We start from the raw sequence: 20,527 nt of genomic DNA, 5'->3' as shown, positions 1-20,527 counted from the left end.
AGTAGAGTGTTTGAAAACAGCTTTATATCCTCAAGAGCTGCTCTGCAGCTGCCAAATGAAAGAGGAAGTTCTCCGTCGCTGGAGGGAAATGACGCTGCTTTAAACCTTCCAGTGTGATTTTAGAGTCTTCACACTCATCAGCAAGAGCAACCAGGTTAGCGAGGATCTCTTTAGTCTTGACAGAAATGTCCTGCAGATGAAGGGCACATTAGATTTAAGACTAGGTTTCTTGCAGCTGACGCTTTCCTGTCCGGTGTTTTTAACTACGTTCTTACCTTGATCACCTGACTGTCTGACTTCTCTGCGTCCTCCGCAGACTGCACGATGAGTTGGCCGATGTCCTTGTGCAACTTCCCCATAGCCATGGCTTCTGTTGTGAGAGACTCAGCATCAGTCTGAGAGAATCAAAGCAACATATTGCTCTCTCTTTGAACACATGCTACCTTTAGCACTCTGGGATACTGTGATGGTGCTGTCTGGGAGGTTCACAAACACATCAAACAAATCCATTCTGTTGCTCACTTCCGGATTTACAAACCCTGCTATGTATCCTGTGGAGGAAGCAAACATATTGGAGCATTAATAATTCACCCATTCACCCCAGTCATGGCAGTGCAGATAGTTGCTAAGCTGCGTGATGAGTTTTCTGTTAATTACACAGATAAACCAGTAGGCAGCCTCACCGGGGCATTTCTTTAAATCCTCCAGTTCAGCATCACTCAGGTGGACGTACGGGTGGAGGATGGACCAGTCTTTCCTGTGCCACACGAGAGCCGGCAGAACTCTGAGAGACAAACAGAGAAAAGAGTTACCCACACAACACAATTATGTCCACTATGATATGATTATGAAAGTCTTAAATTCACCTCGTGAACTCCAGCAACGCCTCAATCCGAGGGTGATGGACAACAATCCGCTTCTTCAGCATCAAGGCTGTATACAGGATGATGGTCTCCATCCCGAACTGAGACACCACATCTGAGACAAGAGCAAAAACATGGTCGAAGATTTGAGATCTTGTGACTTTTTCCACTAACAGCTAACATTTTAAAATGTTCAATGAATTAATTAAAAAAAGCTGTACATCAACTAAAAATGGATATAATAATTACTTAGATGCCAAACTGCATTTGCATAACGTTTTCCTGCCGTCCCCAGCTATTCATTTATTGTTATGCCCGTGTAAAAAAACTTTTTCACGAGACTGTGTGGAGACGTGATTAAGTACACCTCATCATTCGGTAGCTCGTGCGACCACTTTAAACAGCAATAACATAAACTCATAATTTTCTCTCTGATTTCATCAGTCTCTAACAACACTAGAGGCATTGTGGCCCAGTCTTCTTTACAACATAGCTTCAGTTCATTGACGTTTTACAGTCAGTCATTTATGCACAGCTCTTTTAAGGAAAACTTCAGCTATCAGACAGATGGGCCTCTTTGGTATACAGGGGAATTCTGGTCGACTCAATGACTGTAACGTGCACTTCTGGAAGGATTGTGGTATTGTGTTAACACACGCCTCAATGCTCCAGACCAGCAAACTGACAAAACTTCTGCTTTTATAGAGGTTCTCACACTTAACAATGATAAGTTAATCAAGTACATTTGATTAGCTGCACCTGGGTACCCTCTTATTAAAGCGGTAAGTTTATTAGATTTTCTCAGGACTGCATAAGGTTGTAAGAAAACTTTCATTTTCATGTGAAGTATCAGCTGACCCTGATATGTTTTACTTCCTAAAAACCTCCAGTAACAGCGGGGGTTTCTAATAAGAGCTAAAAAGCATGAATTCTTTGCTTTTAAAAAGTTCAAATAGTGTTTGGCCACAACAAAACAAATGAAACAAATAACAAAAATCTTAAATAGCAGATTTGTGTACACAGGAAAGTCCGGGAAAGGTGTTCAGTATTTTTATGTGTGTTCCTCTTTACAAACGTGAAGTCCTACCTTTGACTGAACCTGCCAAGTAGGCTTTCCGAACATCGTAGTCCTTAATGAGAAACGAGCCGTTTTCGTCGCTCTGACAGATTCCTTTGGTGAGGACGGTGATGTAGGCTTCCATCATTTTCACCGGACTTCCGTGTTTGACATACATCCTGAGAAATAAATGTAACTGTGTGAGTTCAGCCCAAAGCACAAAGACATAAGGTGATGCTTCGTATTCATAAAGACTGTCACCTGCAGAGTATTCTACTGAGTGCAGCATATTTCTCAGGGTTGAAGTCTTTTGCTGTAACAACTACTGAAAAATGAGTGACCTTGACGAAGAGAAAGAGAGACATTAAAGAAATGCTCATCTATGGAGGGATGGAGATATTATATGTGACAAAAAGGATAAAGCTAATGCCTGGATAAAGACACCTTACCTTGTTTAGTGCTGTCGGCTCCTGTACTTCCATTGTAGTAATGTAATACCAGGTACGGGAAAACTGACCAAACACAAAAGTGTGAAAGTCACGGCCATCGTGTGTCAGGCAGCACTTGCTGAGCAGGACTTCCCTTAGTTCGTCGCCCACAGATGGATAGCACCACACCCACAAAGTGTCTCCATTCACATCTTTCTCTGAAGGAGGGGAAATAAAAGCAACATGTAGCAACATTTAGCATGTCAGGAGAAAGAAATGCATTCAGACTGGACTTTCAGGGTCTTCTAAGAGCATCACTACCAATAACAAGGTTACTGGAGGCGCTCAGGAACCCATCCAGAGCCATTCAGGTTGAACATGCAGGAGCAATAAACCAGTGAGGGGACATTCTCGGATCACAATAGTATCATGTGATTGTCCTGCATGTTCAGCGGATCTGAGACGCCGACTTCGCTTAAAAAAAAAGACAAAAGAACGACTTCCTAACCGAAACTTACCGATTAATCCCACGCTTAACATAAGCTGCGTTTCAGTCGTTGCCATATTCCATACCTGAAACAGTTCATAAGCACAAGTTAACTGGAGAGCAGCCACCGGGCGTCTTCTTCTGCGGACATAGTTGTAACAGGAAAGTTACCTTGAGAGTTCATGCGAGATCAGAATGCCAGAGAGCGATGCTGGATGGGTTTAATGGGACAGAAAGTGGGCTAAAACTTGCCAGCAGTCTGATTCAGAAGATTTCTGCTGCTGTCAACAAACATTTCCCCTCTCTCTCTCTGCGAAGCTGCTTCCCTCTTCCGGGACAGGAGGGCTGTGCAGGGAGGAGCTACGCAGCTCACAGCCAATCACAGCAGCCGTAACGGTGCGTTCATGGTAACTCACAAAATGCAAGTAATGTTCACGGACGGCAGGAAAATATAAATTTGAAATTTTATGAATTCATAGCATTTCACATTATGATGTGATAGAAAAGTCTGCGTTTTCACGTAATCTGTAGCACAGATATATGTTTTTGAAAGTAAAACAGTCAAAATAAAACCAAGATTGCTTTTAAGATTGCATTCTGTACTGTAAGTGGCAATATTGGACTGGCAGTGGAGCACATTCTCTAACATAATGATTATATTTATACAGCTAATAATTGTATTCTATTTAGCTTTAAATTATCATTTTTATGTTACTTATAGAGCTACTTTTAATTTTGTCATATTCCGTTTTACTGAGTTATTTGACTTTGTTTAGCTATTGTTTCATGGTTTTATTGGTTGTGTTTACTCTTTGCTACCTATGCACGGGAATTTACGAACTTGGTAGATAAACTGGGCTCTATCTTATCTTATTTCACACGCATTGATTGAATTGATCTTTTTTGAGTTAATGTTTTTCTGAATAGTACTTGAAGGTACCATTGGGGGGAGCACATACGGGAACCTTGTACCATCAGAGTTGCCAGGTTTGATTAAAGCCCTCACTTGGGAAGTTTAGATTATGCATTGCTATTCTACGTTCTAAAATGGACCAGTGACTTCAGACGGCCACTGGTACTAACGCTATAGAAACTTTCATAAAAGCACAAGAGTTACAAGTTATTTCCCGTTTTAAATTGTATCATTTTAATGATCATATTTCCGTTACTGAAAACATGCCACAGCCAACGGAATCATTTGTCATTTAAAGTCTTATGTGCTTGCATATCCAAAAAGGTCTACAAGATGTGAAAAGGGTGTGTTTACAAATGATAAAAGTGAAATAAAAATAATAACAAAACTACGCGGATACGCTGAACTGTACGTTGTATTAAGTTAATTGTCTTTATTTCCTTTCACCGCCTCATAGATGCGGCGCACACAGTATGGGATTGGGGGGGAGGGATAACACGTGACGCAACTGGCAACCCTACCAAGGCTACTCACGAGGTTGTTCCTTTCTCAGCCAGCACCGTTGCACAGGGTGAGTGCGTGGCTTTGATGGACTGGTAAAATTTCTTAAAATTAATCCAAGTCAACCAATTTTGAGCTTTGCTAAAAGGTCATCGACATGCCGGCGTATTTTCAGCGGCCAGAGAATGCTCTGAAACGAGCGAACGGTGAGTATACAAACGGCTTCGTGTTTTAACAGATGGGCCACATCCATGCTAACTACTGGGCGAAGGGTTAGCTGGCATTAGCCGTTGGTGACTCGTTGTTGTTAGCCGGCCGGGCTAACTGCTAACGCTAGCCGGATGGCGGGGAAGCCATATCGAAATTGTGCAGCTACGTTGGTATGTAGCCAACAGTCTACGCAGATTTTTAAATTACAAAAGAAAGACTTTTTAGAAAAGTAAGTGACTGCCAGAGAGCTGTTAACCTTCCACGTAGCTTTACGGTGTTGTTAACGCTGCCTGGGAATCGGTGCTGTAAGTAGATCCTACTATCACCGACGCACCAACAGCGGCCTAATCAGCCGGCTCTAGCTTGTCACGGTGTGTGAAGCGTTTGCTTTTTTTTTTTTTAATGATGCGGGACTTGACGCGTTTATTGTTGACTTATATTATTTTAACATGTTTGCGCAGAATTTCTTGAGGTTGGCAAGAAGCAGCCGGCCTTGGATGTCTTGTACGATGTCATCAAAAGCAAGAAACACCGAACATGGCAGAAGATCCACGAGCCCATTATGCTCAAATATCTGGAGCTCTGCGTCGATCTTCGCAAGAGTCACCTGGCCAAGGAGGGTCTCTACCAGTACAAGAACATCTGCCAGCAGGTCTGCAAGAAAAAATCTGTGATTTTTGCACACACAAAATAATTTATGCAAAATAGCAGTTTAGTCTAAATGTAAGCGCTTTCTGTTTCCAGGTGAACATCAAGTCTTTGGAGGATGTGGTTAGGGCCTACCTGAAGCTGGCAGAGGAGAAGACTGAGACAGCCAAGGAGGAGTCCCAGCAAATGGTCCTGGACATCGAAGATCTGGATAACATCCAGACCCCAGAAAGGTGATGCTGCTTAAGTTTTTATATAGTAAATCAGCTGTTTAACAAATGACTTAATTCATTTCTTAGGGCTGGTGTTTGATTTAACTTTAAATTTTGATTTGTTTTTTTTGTTTTTTTTTTTCAATTAAACAAATAAACTGGACTAATGTGAAACTTGCTTTGATTTTAGCGTGCTCCTGAGTGCTGTGAGTGGAGAGGACACTCAAGATCGTACTGATCGCCTGCTCCTCACTCCGTGGGTGAAGTTCTTGTGGGAGTCCTACCGCCAGTGCCTTGACCTGCTGAGAAACAACTCCAAGGTGGAGCGTCTATACCATGACATTGCACAGCAAGGTAGGGACATGCATCAAATTACTTTTTAAATACTGTCTGTTTTCATGATGTCATGTTCTAGTCCTAAGTCAATATTCCAGGCTGCTTACTACCATCTTAATATAAAGTTTTTGTATTTTTAATCGTTTTCTGTATATGGATGTTAATTAACACCAATGCATGTATAGTATGTTTTATAAAACAAAAATCTTTCCCAATGAAGTCATTTAATTATTATTCAGAAATGTATTTCAAGTCTGTTTGCTGTGAGTCTAGGATTAGCTAATCCTCAAGGTATTACAGCAGTTACGCAAAGCAATGCGATGTAATAAGATATAATGTAACAGATTAAATTAATTGTCAAAGTGAACAGTTATTGTTGTTACTATTAATATTAAATAACTGAATAGTTTTGCAACTGCAAACATTTTTACAGTTAAAACCTTTAAGTACGAGGCTCTAAAATCCTACCTTCCCTGCAGCATTCAAGTTTTGCCTTCAGTACACCCGCAAGGCAGAATTTCGTAAGCTCTGTGACAACCTGCGCATGCATCTGGGTCAGATCCAGCGCCATCACAACCAGAGCACTGCCATCAATCTGAACAACCCTGAAAGTCAGTCCATGCACCTGGAGACACGTCTGGTGCAGCTGGACAGCGCCATAAGCATGGAGCTGTGGCAGGTTAGTCTACCTAACACTCTTCAACAACTACACAAGCATTTTCAGATCGGTTGCCTCCACTGTTGTGGGATGCTGTAATGTGCAGCTGGCAATGTATAATATTATAGTAGCTTTGAAACATGATGAATGTAAAATTAATGGTACTAATGCAATTATTCTTTTTCCTCTCAGGAAGCATTCAAGGCTGTTGAGGACATCCATGGCCTGTTTGCTCTTTCCAAGAAGCCTCCCAAACCACAGCTGATGGCCAACTACTACAACAAGGTGTCTACTGTATTCTGGAAATCTGGAAACGCTCTCTTCCATGCCTGCACACTTCACCGGCTCTATCATCTGTCCAGGGAGATGCGAAAGAATCTGACCCAAGAGGAGATGCAGCGGTATTCCATTAATTCCTTGTGGATAAATGCACCAGTGTTTGTTTGTTTTTGTTTTTAAAATTTGATCATGACCAAATATGTATTGAAATTTACTTTCAATTTTCAGGATGTCTACCCGAGTCCTCCTGGCTACGCTATCTATTCCCATCACCCCTGAGCGTACCGATATTGCTCGCTTGCTTGACATGGATGGCATCATTGTTGAGAAACACCGAAGGCTAGCTACCCTCCTTGCCCTGCAGTCTCCACCAACCCGCCAAAGTCTCATTAATGATATGGTACACTATGTGCTCAAGAAGAGAGAGAAATCTTCACACCCTTTTAAGAATATAGTTTTTTGTTTTTATCTGTTCTTTAATTTGTTTTAAATTTTTTGTCAAATGTATGATTTTTGTGTTTTAGGTTAGATTTAACTTGCTGCAGTATGTTGTAACTGATGTGAAAGAACTTTACAACTGGCTTGAGGTCGACTTTCATCCTCTGAAGCTGAGCGGGAGAGTGACCAAGGTAAACTGTCCAGCTTCATGTGGCAGCAGCAAACGTAATAATTACAAGGAGCTGTCGTTCAGTTCATTTTCTTACATACAGCTTGAAGTTTATTCATTTAATTAACATTTCTTGTTGCTTGTAATTTCCTACTCTTCTAGGTGTTAAACTGGGTGAGAGATCAGGCTGAGAAGGAACCTGATCTTCAGCAGTATGTCCCACATCTGCAGAGTAACACCATCCTGAGGCTCTTGCAACAGGTAATCCTCTCTCTCTTCTGGTTAATCTTTTTTTTCTAAATCACTTCTACCCTGAAATGGGTGTAATTGTCTTCATTTTTTAAATTTTAGGTTGCACAGATCTATCAAAGCATCGAGTTCAGTCGTCTGGCCTCTCTGGTTCCATTTGTGGACGCCTTCCAGCTGGAGCGCTCCATTGTAGATGCTGCACGGCATTGTGATCTGCAGGTAAGACTCACATTGGTAGAGACACTGACATCACTGATGGTCCAGAAACAGGGATGTGAGCTATTACTGAAGTAACATGCTGCGTTTTTGTAGATTATCTAACATTTCTTTTTGTCTTGTAGGTCAGAATAGACCACACCTCTAAAACTCTGAGCTTCGGCTCTGATCTGAACTACTCGACCAAAGAGGATGCTCCTGTTGGACCTTTCCTGCAGAACATGCCGTCAGAGCAGATAAGGAACCAGCTCACTGCCATGTCTGCATCTTTGGCTAAAGCCATACAGGTCATCAAGCCTGCCTCCATCCTGGTGAGTTCAACCTCTAACCGATACACAGTGACCAGAGGCACCTAATATACAGCGCCCCCCCCCCCCCCCCCCTTTATTAATGTACATACAGTGACGGTATTTTTCATGTTATATTTAAAACATTACTCATGTTATGCCTTTGTTTGAATTCAAGTGCATCTTATTTATTTTTTTAATTATTCTTTCTTAGCAAGAGCGAGAGGAGCATAACCAACAGGCCATCGCTGCCTACCTGAAAAGTGCCCGCAAGGATCACCAGCGCATCCTGGCTCGTAGACAGACCATCGAAGAGCGCAAGGAGCGTCTGGAGAGCTTAAACATTCAGCGTGAGAAGGAGGAGCTAGAACAGCGGGAGGCTGAGATGCAGAAGGTTCGCAAGGCAGAGGAGGAGCGTCTGCGGCAGGAGGCCAAAGAAAGGGAGAAGGAGCGCATCATGGAGGAGCACAAGCAGATCAAGAAGAAGAATGCCCGTGAGCGCTTGGAGCAGATCAAGAAGACTGAACTTGGAGCAAAGGCTTTCAAGGATATCGACATTGAGGTGATGAAATGTAGCCATAATCAACTTGATCTGGGTAAGTTTCACATGGATTACATTTTTAATGTAGATCTAACAAACTGGTTTTGTTGCAGGACCTGGAAGAACTGGACCCTGACTTCATCATGGCTAAACAGGTGGAGCAGCTGGAGAAGGAGAAGAAAGAACTTCAGGAGCGTCTGAAGAACCAGGAGAAAAAGGTAATGGTATTAAATCAGTAGAAGTATTGATAACTTAAATATGTACTGGGCCCTAAGTTTTATCTCTCTTCAGATTGACTATTTTGAGAGGGCAAAGCGTCTTGAGGAGATTCCCCTGATCAAAAAAGCTTATGAGGAGCAGCGTGTCAAGGATATGGAACTGTGGGAGCTCCAGGAGGAGGAGAGGGTAAGTGGGCAGGAAAAAAGCGCTTTACATAAAGAGATAAAAACGAATGTAAAACATCTGAGCATCTGGAATGTAACAAGTTGTTCTTCTCTTTATGTAGATTAGTACCATGAAAGTTGAACGGGAGAAGGCTCTGGAGCACAAGAAGCGCATGTCCAGGATGATGGAGGACAAAGAGAACTTCCTGTCCAAAATAACAGCTGCTCGTAGCTTCATTTATGAGGTAAGACTGCTTAGTCAATCTCTGAGCATTAGCTGACTATGAGGACTGAAGCAGTGCTTTCAGCTTCACTTCTGTGCCTTTTAAAGGAAAAACTGAAGGCTTTCCAAGAGCGCTTGATAGAGGAAAGGAAGACGCGCCTGGAAGACAGAAAGAGACAGCGCAAAGAGGACAGGCGTAATGCTTACTACCGGGAAAAAGAAGAAGAGGCACAGCGTATTCATGAGGAGCAGCTCAAGAAAGGTTTGTACAATCACGAATCCGTGATCCAACCTGTCCTCATAAAGTTAGGACAGGAGCTCATATTCCACAGAGAACCAGGAAGGATTTTTAATTTTTTTTTTTAATAGAGCGTGAAGAGCGTGAACGCCTGGAACAAGAGCAGCGAGAGGAGGAGGAGAGGGAGTACCAGGAGCGTCTACGAAAGCTTGAGGAGCAAGAGCGGAAGCAGCGTCTTCGTCAGCAGGAGATTGAGGAGCGAGAACGACGCCGTGAGGAGGAGAGAAAGGTCCCACAGGAGGAGAAGCCAAAGGTTTGGATCTGTTTTTTAATAAGTTGCTTTTGCTTACCCCAAGATGGCTGGGATGGGCTGTGTAAGGATAATATGGTCTACAGGACTGTGAGTAATTTTGAAGTATCATGTGATTCTGTTAAAAGGAGGATGGAGGATGGAGACGACGCACAGAGGGTGGGGATTCAGAGTGGCGTCGTCCTGCACCAGACAGGTGTGTGTCACCAACACTTAGTTCCTGCTTTTCTTCTTGTAATGCCGACTCAGCTAGGAATGGCTTCTCTAACAACAACTGTGTGCTCCTTAGGACTTGGAGACAGGACGATGACAAGGAGGAGAAAGAGTTACCTTTCAGACGAGATGGTCCTCGTAGAAGCGGAGAGGACAGAGGTCCCCGTAGGGTCTTTGACGATGAACGAGGCCCACGCCGTGGTGACGATGAAGACCGCCCTGTTCGCAGAGGGTTGGATGATGACCGTGGTCCACGCAGAGGTTTCGACGATGATCGTGGTCCAAGGCGTGGTGGAGATGACGACCGTGGTCCTAGACGTGGCTTTGATGATGACAGAGGTCCTCGTAGAGGCATGGATGACTCCAGGGGACCCAGGCGTGGAGCTGATGACGACTGGGGCCCCAGAAGAGGAGATGATGACAGAGTTGGAAGAAGAGGTATGGATGATGGGCCACATCGTGGTGATGATGACGCCAAACCTTGGAAACCACTGGGCCGACCTGGTAAGTCTGTAGCCAATTGGCTATCAGTAAATAATAGAAAAGTCTTGTTATCCAACAGCCAGGCAGCTGGTCTGTGCCTAAATGTCAAGTCTTAATAAAATGATGATAATGAACACCTCTGATATAGGGGGGTGGCGTGAGCGAGAGAAGGCCAGAGAGGAAAGTTGGGGACCTCCCCGGGGTGGCCCCCATGATGATGGAGATGATGGCGAAGGAGACGAAAGATCCAGCGACCGCAACAGAGACCGTCGTCCAAACAGGTGGGGCTAATAGATCTATGCCTGTATGCTGAGTTATTCGTAGCACCGTGGAGGATGTGACAATTTGCTTTTCAGGTAGTTGTTGGCAGAGTTTCTAATTGGTGTCACTGTGCGTTCACAGAGAGGATGGTATCTGGAGAAGAGGGGGTACTGATGAGGGAAGCAGCTGGAGAGAATCTCGCAGAGAGGAGGCAGACCGCGATGATCGACGTGATCGAGACGATCGACGCGATCGAGACGATCGACGTGACCGTGATGATCGCCGCAATAGAGACCCTCGTGATAGAGATCGCCGTGATGATCGTGACAACAGAGGCCCACCCAGAGATCCTGATGATGGTGAGCAGAGCATGTTTTAGACTTGCTTTCAGTGTCTTTGCTGGGTTTGATCTCATTAAGTGTGATCTAAGTAATTTATTTTATGCACAAATGTTAACTTTGTTTCAGAAAATTGCTGTATGAAATGTAAATAAACAATTAAAAAAAAACTGCATAGATTTACCAATAATTTAAGCTCTGCTTTTATTAATAATAATCAAATATCAAGCTTGAATGGAGAACATTTTGATTCCAAAACTAGTATGGTTTGCTCCCAAACACTTTTGTTGTTAAGAGATGTTAAAAGAAAACTGATGTGCACAACATCACCATGGTTTTTATCTTCCTGAAATCAAATAAAAAGTAATCACAGTTGAGAGAGATTTAAAACGCTGTAGACGCTGGTGTCCCTGATCCAACTCTCAATCCTCAATCCACTGAGCTCATCTTCTGACTGTCAAAAATTTCAACGTGAAGATAACTTATTCAGCCAGCAGAGGGCACTGCAAACCCATTGATACATGCTCTGCTACATAAGCTTTTTTTTTTTTTTTTAAATTTAAAGAAATCATCCACTTTGGACACACGAAACTTCCAAAGTTAAAACATAAAAACTTCCGTTGCTGGAATATTTTCTACGAAACATCTTTGTTCCCCACAGGTGGTTCTTGGCGTCGTGGAGGTGAGGATAAACGTGAGGAGCGCGACAGGGACCGAAACAGAGAACCGGGACGGGACCGTGATCGTGACGCTGATGGAGAGAAGGGCTGGCGTACTGACAAAGAAAACCTTCGCCGCACCAAAAACGAGACAGATGATGATGGCTGGACCACCGTTCGCCGCTGAACCTCAGCTCATGGCTCAATCAATAAAAAATGATTTAAAATAATAATAATTATAATAATCAGAAATACCACATCACTGTTGGCCACAGTGTTTCATTGGTGGCCAAAAAATACCTTTGATTTGAGTATTTGTAGAATGCAGTTTCCTGGGAAGTGATTTTGTTTTATTTTTATTTTGACCTGCAGTTTTGAACCGGAACCTCCTCACCTTCTAAACACCATTAACCAATGAACTTGTGTTCACTTAGGTTTCAGTGAAGCATTACTGTAACCCCCAGTGGTTGGAAATGTTCTTACCTTAGTGAAGTTAATCCGACCTACATGCAAACCAGTGAACCTGCTACAATATTCAATGCAAACTCAGTGTACCACCAACTGCCTCTTTTATTGACTGTACCTTGCATAGATGTTATGGCACAGATCTACAACTCTTCTAATGGCTGATGGTGACTAGGAATCGTGTCACCTGCTTCAGTTATTTCAGCTCTTCCATCTAATATGAGATGCTTTCTAACCTGTTAAAGAACTAGTGGAATTTACATTTTGTGCATGCATAGAGTATTGAAATGGTCTGGCTTCATATCCAGTGCGTGCTTCTATCTTGCTGCAATCAATGGTATCACACCAGGTTGCATGTGAACAGATAAAGCCTTTATTAATAAAGACAATGCTCACCAGGAGTATGTTCTCTTTGTCTTCAATGGGATATAAAAAATGTTAGAGTATGCTGCCCTTAGCTTTGCCTAGTTTAGATCAATAAAGCCACAGATAACCTTATGAACATACATTTTAGAAATAAAGCCTGCTTGCAAATGCGTTTCAATACTTAATTTAAATGAGTAAAGCAACTATGTTGATACTTGCACATGATGAAGCTTGTCGTTTAGATTTTGGTTTCTGGTTTCTAAATTAATCCCACATCACTGCTAATGTATAAACAACACATGGGGATGCTGCATCGTAATCCAGAACTTCTTGGCTACCTTGAGGCTGAAACTGAAACATGTATGCCCAAATATTTAGGAGCGGTCAGACTGCTGGCCTGGCAAACAAGATAATAATAATTCAAAACTGCTTGTGGAGGCTACAACCGTACGACGCTGGCGATCTGAACTTTGTAAAGCCTTTCTTTCTGTAACCACTAGATGTCGGTAAAACACCAGAAAGAAGACGCGTTACATCTGAAAACGGGAAACGTGTTGGTTCATGCCTAAGATCATCAGTTAACTGAGGGTATAAAACTCAGTAAAAATATAAACAAGCAGAAGGTGGTCAGAAAGGAGGCAATTACAAAACCAGTAACATGCTGCTGGAGCTATAAAGTAAGAAAACACCCTCAGCAGGGCGGGAGTTTGTTGTCCCAACAACAAAACTGCGTTGGCATTTTTAATTTGGCTCCCCGATTTGAGCTACTATACAATAATGATGATGATGATGATAATAAAAGTAATAGTAATAATAATAATAATAATAACAGTAAAAATAATAGGCTGATATTTAATGCAAACCAAAAGCCTCTATCTGAGCTGTATAAGCGAATTGAATAAAAAACTATCCACCTCTGGGAGATTCCTCCAGGTATTGAAAATAATAAACTGGAATGTGTTTTTTAACATCTTAAACAAGATGGTGTGTGTGGTGTATGTGTGTGGGCATGTTGGTGCTCTGATAGCGCTGAGAAGCCCATTCAGTGCTCCAGTATATTTTTATAGGCCACATTTAATTTCAGGGACCCGCATAAATGAGCAAAGCCTAAACTCCATGTGAGTAGTAATAATAATAATAATAATAATTTAATAATAATAATAAGTGGAGTTATTCTGATTATATGTATTTGGTTGGAAACTTTCCTTGAAACATGTATCAGCTTACAAGCAGCGGCCAAAAAATTAAAATGAACAAAAACAAAAAAAGGCATAAAATGATGAAATAATCTCCAAACATTTGGACGTAGGCTGTCGGTAGGCAATACATCATTTTCTCATTTCGGGGGATGCATCAGTTCACTTGTCAGCAGCCTGCGCGGACTCCAAGTGTGTATTATTTCTTTGTGAAGGCCCGCTGTGCGCGGACATGGCTGCAGCTTCGTGCTGCTGCCGTCAGCCGCTGATCTGCATGCAGGGGTGACAGGTCGCACTCGCACAGGTACACTACTCTAATAAACAGCTCTCACCGTCTAACACACAGCGACACATCAGTGTTACTGAACACTGACTGTTTCAGGATCGTGTCCCGCACACTAGATAAAAAAAAAGCAGAAGCACCTCTAAATCTGAGCTTAAGCGCGTCTGCGTCTTCGACAAACCATTCTGCACAAATGTAAGCGTGTCAGTATAGAACTCATACTAATGTTGATCCTAGAATCGGGACAAATGGAAACAAGCAGCAACGAAAAAAAAAGAATTTTCTACAAATGTCCAGTCACAAATAAATAAATAAACAAAAAGAAAACAGGAAAATATGGAAAAATAAATTAAAACCGACTAATGGCGCAAATAAGCGGCTGCTGAAAAATTCAATTTATTCCATACCATTAGCATCCCAAAAACAGAGTCAAACAGAGCTGATGTGTTGCCGCCACATTGTTTTTGCATATTTTAAAGTAATCACCTCTAGTAGTAACAGCACACACACTTTAAAGATCTGCCTGAATCTGTCGTAGACACTAAATGCAAATAAGCAGGCTACCTTTTCTACTGGTTAGTTGAATGTGTTAAATGTCCTGGAGATATGTGCGCACGAGTGGATGCATGTGTCTGTGTGTCTACATGTGCGCGTGCGGGCATGTGTGCGTGCACGCGGGGGGCTCTTCTCTGAACGAATCCGTTCCGTGTTGCGCGTTCGAGTCCGCCTCTCCGCGCCCCTGCTTCCCATTGACGCACTTTTTAAGCGTCTTCCCCCTTCTCCACCTTAAGGCGAGCAGCAGCGGCAGCGACCAATCACCATGCCATTACAGCCTTCAGAGGAAGCTGTTTATGGGGCTGCAGCGCTAATTAGGCTCATGAACTAACAAATCTGCCTGCACGAAGCCGGCGAGGAAAACGATCACATCCATGGATTAGTCTGGGAGTAGCCGAGCACTTTTTCTTTTCTGGCTTCTTCGACACTGCCCGCCGCCCTTTCCCAACTTGTTTACTGCGCAGAAACTTTCCCCTTTTTTTCCTTGGGTGTGGAGTATTTTTCAAGCAAGAGCGCCTACGACAACTTTAACCTAAACTGGGGAATCTGGACTATCAGACCATGTTTCAACCTACACCCAAGAGGTGTTTTACTATAGAGTCTTTAGTGGCGAAGGATAATCCGATACCGGCGTCCCGCTCCGAGGAGCCCATCAGGCCAGCGGCTCTCAGCTATGCAAACTCCGGCCAGATGAACCCATTTCTGAACGGCTTTCACTCCGGCGGCAGGGGCGTCTACTCTAACCCGGACTTGGTTTTTGCCGAGGCGGTCTCTCATCCGCCAAACTCTACCGTTCCAGTACATCCGGTGGCCCCGCCGCACGCTCTGGCCGCTCACCCGCTTTCATCCTCACACAGTCCGCACCCGCTTTTTGCCAGCCAGCAAAGAGACCCCTCAACTTTCTACCCCTGGTTATTACACAGATATAGGTACTTGGGTCACAGGTTTCAAGGTAAGTTGTCAAAGTATTCGACTTTGGATGAGTTTTACGCACGAACAACTACGGGCTGTAGCATTTTCTTTTCTGTTATTATTTCACTTTTGTTTTTTTTAGTTTTTTTAGACTGTGTTAAGCTGAGAGCAAGGTGGTGTAAAAAAATATAAATATATATTTGTAGCTGTAGCAGAACAGTTTTAAAGTGAAGCGTCGTTAAGTGCCAAAAGTAGTTTCTAAAGGTGTCGCAGCTGTAAAAAGAAATGACCTCGTAACGAATTTCTTCGATTTTGGACAAAGAAAAATAATCTGTAACAAAGAAATATTTATGGCTGGGCTTGTGAGGACGCCTGCAGCTTTGGAGTATGTGTTAACGGGTTGTTGTTTTTTTACGAATTGAAATTCTGACATGTTTGTACACCGGTAGTCTGCAGGTTATATATAGCGCATGATCTATATCCAGAAACGCAATGAAAGCATTTCGCTAGTCTGCGGTTTAAACCTGTTACAGCAGGTTTTTTGTTTTTTAGTTTTTTTTAGTTTTGTTTTTTTAAAGAAATAAATACATTTTTATTTGAGCTAAACGTGTAATTATATGATTATGCTGTTTCTAAATTTCTGAACCTGACATCAGACAAAATATGAGTAAATTGTAAATTTATTGTTTAAGTTGGTTTGGCCTGAGAACTTTTCTATTGTTGATTTCGGGTGCTATATTTGTGGTATTTTTATGTGATCGTTATTATTAATAATATTATTACTGAATATTATTTTTATTTGTTTGATTTGGTTTGTTTTTCCTGCAAGTGACAGCGCTATTTTTATTTTTTATTTTACTGGAATGTATTTTCAGTTTAATTTCTAAGATGGTTTTGTGTGTTGTCGATTTACAGTTTGTTCACAAAAAGCTAATTTAATTAAGTCCAGGATTATACGTCTGCTTTATTTGTTTCCCTCTTCTCTTCACACGGAAGGACTGACAGATATTAAAAGAAGAAACCTTCAGTAATGATTAATTTAAACACACACACACACACACACACTTTCATAAATACGGCGTGTGGCTTTTTATTGACTAATGTCCAGCTTCTTTTTGGACTTTATTATCGTCCTCTTTTATAGTCCCTCAGGAGACTGCAGTCCTCTAGCTGCGCCCAGGCCTGTTGTTTCTTATGGAATAGTTAACATCTTATAAAATATACATATATATTTGAATACGTCACTGAGGATCCTCACTTTCTGCTCGCTTCCAGGTAATGAAACGAGTCCAGAGAGCTTCCTTTTGCACAACGCGCTGGCCAGAAAGCCCAAAAGAATCCGGACAGCGTTTTCACCTTCGCAACTCCTGCGGCTCGAACACGCGTTCGAGAAAAACCATTATGTGGTGGGAGCAGAAAGAAAGCAGCTCGCCCACAGCCTTAGCCTCACAGAAACTCAGGTAAGAAGCACTGGATTTTACTCGACATTCCGCCCTCTCTCTCTCCACTCACCTGCTCTCACGTTGTGTGTGTGTTTTTTGTTTCAGTGCTGCTTCTCAGCGCGTCGTGTCGTGTTTTTGGCTTTTAGGAAATCCCCACTTTCATTTTACAGTAATTCGAGAGATTATTATTGATTATTATAGAAGCTGACTGTGTCGTGGTGCTTGTCCTGGAGGACGGTGTGTTACTTTTTATGTGTTTGGTTTTTTTAACGTGGTACCGTGCGTCATGGAGCCTTCAATCAGGCCTGTAAAACGTGTGCGTATTTACGCGCGGCACTAAAGCGGGGTGTTATCATTTGCTTATCATTTGCCAAACAATAACGCGAAATTATCAGGTGGCACACCGTTTCCACGTTGTCATTTGAAGACAGAGGCTTTCTGCTGGAGCCAGTCGATCGTCATTGTGTAGGCCTAACCTCATTCCAGGAGGGGGTTGAATTACTTTGTTTTGGGGTGGGGGGTGGGGGGAGAGAATGTTGCCTTTTCAAAATGGAGGGCAAATTAACCAGTTAACCATTTTATAGGGTAGGAGATACAAAGAGCGAGGCGGGTTCAGTGAATTCCCCCTGCCATATTTAAGATGCTGTTTGAGCCCATCAGCCTGCTGTCTTTTGTCCGCTGTGTGTCCTTTATACGGCGGGGCCTTTTGGAGGAGCTGAAGGGAGAAATGAACCGTCACCTACTTCAATTAGCCCACTGAAGGCTTATTAAACGCACCTCGGTCACCATTAAAGAGCTGAAAGGGCTGCACAACGACAAAACAGGAACAGATAATTTATCGATTTAGATGTTGTTAATTCCCCCCACGGTACCGATTATTAACAAATCCACTTAGAGGAGCGTGTGGACATATATGTTAAACGTGCCTCAGAGACATTTATTTCTCTTGACATCCACATGCTGACATTTTTGTTTTAAAAAATCTAAAAAAATTAAATACATTTCTGACCTACTTTGGGTATGGCGTCAAAGTTTCTGCGCGCATTAAAACAGTAGTGAACCTTATTTATTAAAATATTCTATTTGTGTCACAGCTCCTTGTCTCATTTTCCTTTTTCCCTCCCGATAATTTTAAGGCGTGATGTGGAAAAGACTCTGTCCTGTTATATTGTTAATAGAATTGGGGTTTGACCTTTTTAAGGCGGAAGTCGCTCTTTTTTATGTGAGTTAATAAGAATAATTGGAGTAATTAACAATGACATGATTTTTAATGGCATGTATTCGTGCTGTACTGGAACTATAATTGATGTTTGTTTATCCTGGCGGCTGTTTCCTTAGGTGCAGGTCACATTTTGCCTTTTTAAAAAAGTATTGTTATTTCTGCTGAACTCTCTGCTTGTTTTTAGCCATGCTATCCTATTCACGCTTGGTTTTACGCACTGGCCAATCGCGGTTTATCTCGTGAAACTGATACGGGTTTTTCTGGTCCCCCCCCCCCCTTCTCTATGCAGGTAAAAGTGTGGTTTCAGAACCGACGGACGAAGTTCAAGAGACAGAAGTTGGAAGAGGAGGGCTCGGAGTCTCAGCAGAAGAAGAAAGGATCGCATCACATAAACCGGTGGAGACTGGCGACTAAACAGGCGAGCCCGGAGGAAATTGATGTCACTTCGGACGATTAAAATAAAGACTATGCGCCTGAATGAAGGAGGACATGGATACAGGATGCCGTGTAGAGACAAGTGAGAGGGTACAAAGCCAATGTCACATTTCAGATCTCCGGAGACCGGCAGCTGAGGGTGAGACAAGCCCGACTGACACTGCTGTCACCACGCGGGTCTGTCAGTCCGAGTGACCCAGGGAAATGTGACCGACAGTGTGTCAGTCCACCTACCTGAACCCTTTCTCGCACCAACCACCACTACTACCCCCCTTCCCCCACCCTCCCCCACCTACAACCAACACCTAATTATATTTTTCTCCAACTCACATTGGACGTTTGCACTTCAGAAGGCTTTTATTATTATTTTTTCCTCCTCTTATTTTTTTAAACAAAAAAAAAAAAAATCGTTTCCACGTAAGATATACCAAAACACCAAACTGCTTTTTTTTTTTTTTGTAAAACTTGAAATGCATGGTCTAGTTTTTTTTTCTTCTTTTTTTCCTGGTAGCTGTTTTTAATTTGACGAGTTTTCGCAAACCAAGGAAAAACAGAAACAATAACAACAAAAAAGAGGAATAATCAGTTTTGTTTCTAACTCTATTTTCAAACAGAGAGATGTCGTGCTTCTTCCTTTTTACAATGTGTGCAGTCTTTAATTAATGATTCTCGTGTAAAAGTGATTGTGAAAACATATGAAGTAGCGGTGCTGCGTTATGGTGTTTATTTTTAATTTTTTTTAAGGAAAGAAAAGTGGAATTTCGATGAAAAAATGACATCTTTCTATAAAAAAAATAAAAAATAAGTGAATCAGACCACAGACAAAGTACTTAAAGGGAAGGTATCAGGACATTCCTTTAACCTAAAGCTTTACCAATGTGTCGCTGTGGCCCCCACACAGGCTTCTGTCAGGACTTGACCCTCCAGTGAAAGTTGCAATGAAGGACTAAAAAGCAAGAATTGAGCAAAGACAGGAGAGAGAGCAAAAATAAAAAAGCACTGAGCGTTATTCCATGTACAGAAATGCTAAAAAAAAAGAGTTAATGTTTCTGTTAAACCCGCTTTTACAGAATGTAAATACTTTTTGTGTTTGTGTTAAGTTTGCTACAATTTTAACACAAAGTATACTTCCAAGAAGTATGTAATTGTCAATATTTTGTCAATAAAGTTTTATCAATATGTCGCGCGCAGTAAAAGTATAGGCTTTTGATTACGGAAAGCAACCTTAAGGTTTTTTTTTTCTTTTTTCTTTTTTTGGAAATGCGCAATCATTTAGCGCACAGCGAGGCGCGCTGATGTGGCGTTTATAGGATGATTTAAAAAACAAAGAGAGGAAAAATTCTGCAGCATGTAATTTGTTTTCCTCAGCCCTGCATTTGTTTCTCAGTCTGACATAGAAAGCATTTTTTTTCCTCCAGGAGCTGCAGCGTCTGCTCCGCTCCGGCTACAAAGAGTCCCTACAAGCTTTTGTGAAAGTGCAAATCAGTTTGGGCAATTATCATGCGAGTAATATGAGGGGGGAAAGGGGATGCATTGCCCAGTGGTCCACTTTAATCTCTTAATCCACGGATCCAAGGGGGGCTTGGTTGGACATAATTTAGTACAATCTGACTACCCCTCACGACGCGATAAGGGAAGGTTGCAATGTGCCGCAAAAAATGGGATCTTTGTTTAAAATCTTGTCTTTTAGGCTCCAATCGTGCTGCAAGCTGCTGCTTTGGACCGAGCGGAAACATTACAGGACTTCTTTTTTGGAGTCCGTGGGCGCATTAAAAAAGAGAAAGAGATGCAGGAAACGATTTCTCATTTAAACACAAACAAACCAAACAACAAAACCACGAAAGCAGAAAGAAATCTTAACAAATTGAAACTAGATTATGATGGTTTTTGTTTGTTTCCTCGCGAACAGCACAGCAAACCTAACTTCGGTGTTTCTCGCGGAGGTGCACGTGTTTGTTTAATTGTTTCATAAAGTAAAAAGTGGTGTTTTTGTGGTTTGGGTTAGGAAGGAGGGGGGACATGGCATATAGGGAATTCTTAATCGGCCCATA

At 42.2% G+C, this 20,527-nt stretch overlaps 3 protein-coding genes across 3 annotated transcripts; 2 read left to right on the top strand and 1 right to left on the bottom strand.

Moving 5' to 3' along the window:
* Positions 1 to 7: 7 nt before the first annotated feature.
* dennd10 (DENN domain containing 10) lies at positions 8 to 3,187 on the bottom strand. Its single transcript, XM_085428755.1, has 10 exons — positions 3,007 to 3,187; positions 2,867 to 2,921; positions 2,370 to 2,566; positions 2,182 to 2,261; positions 1,951 to 2,099; positions 867 to 978; positions 684 to 784; positions 444 to 551; positions 276 to 370; positions 8 to 190 (listed from the first exon to the last, which is right to left on the bottom strand). The coding sequence occupies exons 2-10, from the start codon at positions 2,910 to 2,912 to the stop codon at positions 23 to 25; spliced, it is 1,056 nt and encodes a 351-aa protein (XP_085284881.1). The 5' UTR covers positions 2,913 to 2,921; positions 3,007 to 3,187; the 3' UTR covers positions 8 to 22.
* Positions 3,188 to 4,275: 1,088 nt separating this feature from the next.
* eif3a (eukaryotic translation initiation factor 3 subunit A) lies at positions 4,276 to 12,466 on the top strand. The gene is made up of 22 exons (XM_085428753.1): positions 4,276 to 4,455; positions 4,921 to 5,111; positions 5,204 to 5,340; positions 5,510 to 5,673; positions 6,135 to 6,334; positions 6,506 to 6,714; positions 6,821 to 6,992; positions 7,117 to 7,221; positions 7,362 to 7,460; positions 7,551 to 7,667; positions 7,790 to 7,975; positions 8,166 to 8,513; positions 8,606 to 8,710; positions 8,784 to 8,897; positions 8,998 to 9,120; positions 9,207 to 9,360; positions 9,468 to 9,649; positions 9,775 to 9,842; positions 9,936 to 10,363; positions 10,491 to 10,623; positions 10,745 to 10,962; positions 11,603 to 12,466. Exons 1-22 carry the CDS (start codon positions 4,407 to 4,409, stop codon positions 11,785 to 11,787), a joined length of 3,687 nt encoding a protein of 1,228 aa, XP_085284879.1. The 5' UTR covers positions 4,276 to 4,406; the 3' UTR covers positions 11,788 to 12,466.
* Positions 12,467 to 14,688: 2,222 nt separating this feature from the next.
* On the top strand, positions 14,689 to 19,711 carry emx2 (empty spiracles homeobox 2). Its single transcript, XM_085428752.1, has 3 exons — positions 14,689 to 15,417; positions 16,653 to 16,837; positions 18,331 to 19,711. The coding sequence occupies exons 1-3, from the start codon at positions 15,027 to 15,029 to the stop codon at positions 18,496 to 18,498; spliced, it is 744 nt and encodes a 247-aa protein (XP_085284878.1). The 5' UTR covers positions 14,689 to 15,026; the 3' UTR covers positions 18,499 to 19,711.
* The last annotated feature ends 816 nt before the right edge of the window (positions 19,712 to 20,527 follow it).

This window comes from Rhamphochromis longiceps, linkage group LG13 (genome assembly GCF_057381845.1).
Source record: "Rhamphochromis longiceps isolate RC_006_pf linkage group LG13, R_longiceps_female_GT1.1, whole genome shotgun sequence".
Classification (NCBI taxonomy): Eukaryota; Metazoa; Chordata; class Actinopteri; order Cichliformes; family Cichlidae; genus Rhamphochromis; species Rhamphochromis longiceps.
The sequence above is the reverse complement of the archived record's forward strand: the minus strand, read 5'-3'. Positions and strand labels throughout refer to the sequence as shown.